Source organism: Henckelia pumila, chromosome 2 (assembly GCF_033568475.1).
Source record: "Henckelia pumila isolate YLH828 chromosome 2, ASM3356847v2, whole genome shotgun sequence".
Classification (NCBI taxonomy): domain Eukaryota; kingdom Viridiplantae; phylum Streptophyta; class Magnoliopsida; order Lamiales; family Gesneriaceae; genus Henckelia; species Henckelia pumila.
Window position 1 is genome coordinate 78,746,435 of NC_133121.1, and position 3,130 is coordinate 78,749,564.

Sequence of the window (3,130 nt, forward strand, 5' to 3'; positions counted from 1 at the left end):
CCAGGACTGATACAAATATTGCAAAAACCCACAGAAGAGAGCAAGCCAAGAGAAAGAGGGTACCGCCATCAAAGTTAGCAGATTACATAGTCACACATGAATAGCTAATTACTATTGATAAAAAAAATAAGAAGAAAGGGATCGTTACAGAAGTGATAGAAGAAAAAGTATAAATAGGGGAAGAAGCCTATAACTGTTACGAAATCTAATGAAAATTCTCTCCAACCTCCTTTCTAGCGGTTCTTCTCTTGGATCTTAATTCTACAGGAGATTAGCTATCTCGAAGCAGCTGTATCCCAACTAGGACTTTCGCTCATGATCTGCATCACAATTGGATAAAAATGTATGATCCCATCATTGCTAAAAGTTTCACTCGATACGATCGCAAACGGCTCGGATGTTGTGCATTAGTCATGTTCACAATCACCATTTTCTCAACTTTCAAGCCTCATTTCCTGCCCTCTGGATCTAGTAAGTATATACGTATATATATATATATATATATATATATGTATATTATATTTCGTCACGTAGTTTGTGTATATTCGAATGCTGATTTCGATTCAAATGTGCAATAATTCCACATGCAGTTGGTGATCATGGTGGCAACTTACCATTTTCGTTGAATTCTATGCTTGAGATTTCCAAGCCAACAGGTAAATGCACTATGCATTGCAGCTATGGCATACCAAAATATAGTCATCCACCTTAATAGAAACCAACATTTGTATATTGCAGACGTGTTTCACCTCGAAGTCGAAACGAAAAAACTGGAGCCTATATGCAGAATCTTGGAGGCAGGAGCCGATTATTGCGAAATGGAAGGAGATATAAGGATCCACGCCAATTCCTCCACAATATTTCTGGTGACTTCCGACGAAAAAATCGTGGAAAATTCAACCATTTCATGGAGTATACAGCCTTATCCCAGAAAGGGAATTCATTATATCAAGAAATGGACTGTCAAAATTGCAGGAAATATCAGTAACATTCCAGAGTGTACTCAAATTCATAAATCTCCTGCCATACTCTTCTCAACTAGCGGATATGCAGGAAACCTTTTCCACGATTTTGCGGATTTGATACTTCCATTGTACACAACTTCCTTTGATTTCAAAAGGGATGTGCAGTTTCTTGCTAGTGATTATCAATCTTGGTGGTTGTGGAAATACCACAAAATACTCGAGAAGTTCACTAAACATGAGATTATGGCCATTGACAGACAGAAACAAGAAGTGCATTGCTACAAGAAAATGGTTGCAGGCCTGAACTTGCACAAAGAACTCATCATAGATCCATCATTAGTCGAATCAAATCAGACACGATCCAGTCTTTCAATGAACAACTTCAGACGACTAATACGAGAAGCGTATTCCTTGGAGAGAACGCGGGCTATATCTACTCGTAACACGGCAAGTAAGGGAGATTATTTGTCAAGGCTGAGGCCACGTATCATGATCATAACAAGGCAAAAAACTCGGGTATTGATGAACCATGATGAAGTCTCTCGAGCAGCAAGGGATGTAGGCTTCGAGGTTATATTAATAGAGCCAGAAATATCGACTAATATATCAAGATTTGCACAATTTGTGAATTCCTGCGATGTGCTGATGGGGATACATGGAGCTGGTTTAACCAATATGGTCTTCTTGCCCGAAAACGCCGTGCTTATTCAGGTGGTTCCGTTTGGCGCAATGGATTGGATTGCGAAACATACTTTCGGAGACCCTTGTGTTGATATGAAGTTACAGTACTTAGAATATAGTATAGGAGTGAAAGAGAGTTCTTTGGCTTTGAAGTATTCTAGTGAAGATCCAGTTTTGAAAGATCCATCATCCATTCATAGAAAAGGATGGCGTGAAATGAGTTCCATTTACTTGCATAATCAGAATGTTACCATTGATATTGGCAGGTTCAAAAGTACATTAGTTGAGGCACTGAAGCTTCTAAGCCAGTGAGTATATATGTTGATATATAGAATTATATTTACTATATTAATGTTATTGTGTACGTATTCATATGTTAGCAAAATTTAGTCATGTCATCGTCGTCACTTTATTCAATACCAAATTTACTTTTGTTTGATTTAACATTCATTATTCAAGAAAAAATCTATTATTATAAATTTATCAGCATAATATTATTATAAAAAAAAACTAAAATCATATAAAATAGCGTGTATAAATCTTATTTAAATTAATTGTAAAACTTTTTACAATTGTTTTATTCCTCATGTGCGCATCGTGTGTCAAAGATATTTGTGACTTATTAGGCGTTTAACAACTGTTTATTTTCCAAAGAGAAAATAATTTGTTATTCCAATAATGTAGTAACTCGCATTCCATTTTAAGTTATTAAAAGGTTAAACACAATTAAGGAATTATACTGAAATCAAATCAAGCGTTAAATCAAGATAAGAATTAAGAATCAAGGCTTCGGACTCACCGAAAAATTCGGAATGTCCGAAGTATTATTCGGAAGCACCGAACTATAATTGTTGAGTTCGGATGCAAAGGGTGCGATCGAATCTTCCGAACGTTAGATCGGACCTTCCGAAGACGTTCAGATTTGAGGTGTGAGGAGTATAGGGACACGTTGAGATTGATGCGTCCGAAGTAAGGATCGGAGCTTCCGATCAGTAACAGTTTGAGACATGGAAAGCACGCGATGTTCGGACCTTCTGAACTCCGCTTATCACTAGGCAATTCGAGGCTCATTTTTGAAGTGACAAGTCCAACGTTTCTCTTCTCTTTTAGTCTACATTGAGAGTTTTTATCCATTCTATCGATGGCCAGTAGTTAGCGAGGCGCTTTTGGGATAACAACGTAGTCATGCCCAAGAGTTGGAGCCTTCGACATCAAAGGGCTGACGATGGACGCAGGTATAGTCTGAGATCCCTATTATCAAATAAGAGTATCTAGTAGTTTAGTTAAGGCTTTTAGATCATTAATAGTGACACGATAATCACTTGACTGTAGGCTTAGACTCCAGACCCTGATAGTACTAGACTTGTTGGATATTGGTACGTAAGTACTGACTAAGATTGTCAACGAGTATGCATGCGTATGTGTTGTATTTTATGTGCCATGATACATGTTTTAATATTTTCTATATATATGTTGCATGTGCA

At 37.2% G+C, this 3,130-nt stretch overlaps 1 protein-coding gene across 1 annotated transcript; it reads left to right on the forward strand.

Annotated features, from left to right (window-relative positions):
* Positions 1-341: 341 nt before the first annotated feature.
* Positions 342-1,958, forward strand: LOC140877770 (alpha-1,3-arabinosyltransferase XAT3-like). The gene is made up of 3 exons (XM_073281347.1): positions 342-471; positions 591-656; positions 739-1,958. The coding sequence occupies exons 1-3, from the start codon at positions 342-344 to the stop codon at positions 1,956-1,958; spliced, it is 1,416 nt and encodes a 471-aa protein (XP_073137448.1).
* The last annotated feature ends 1,172 nt before the right edge of the window (positions 1,959-3,130 follow it).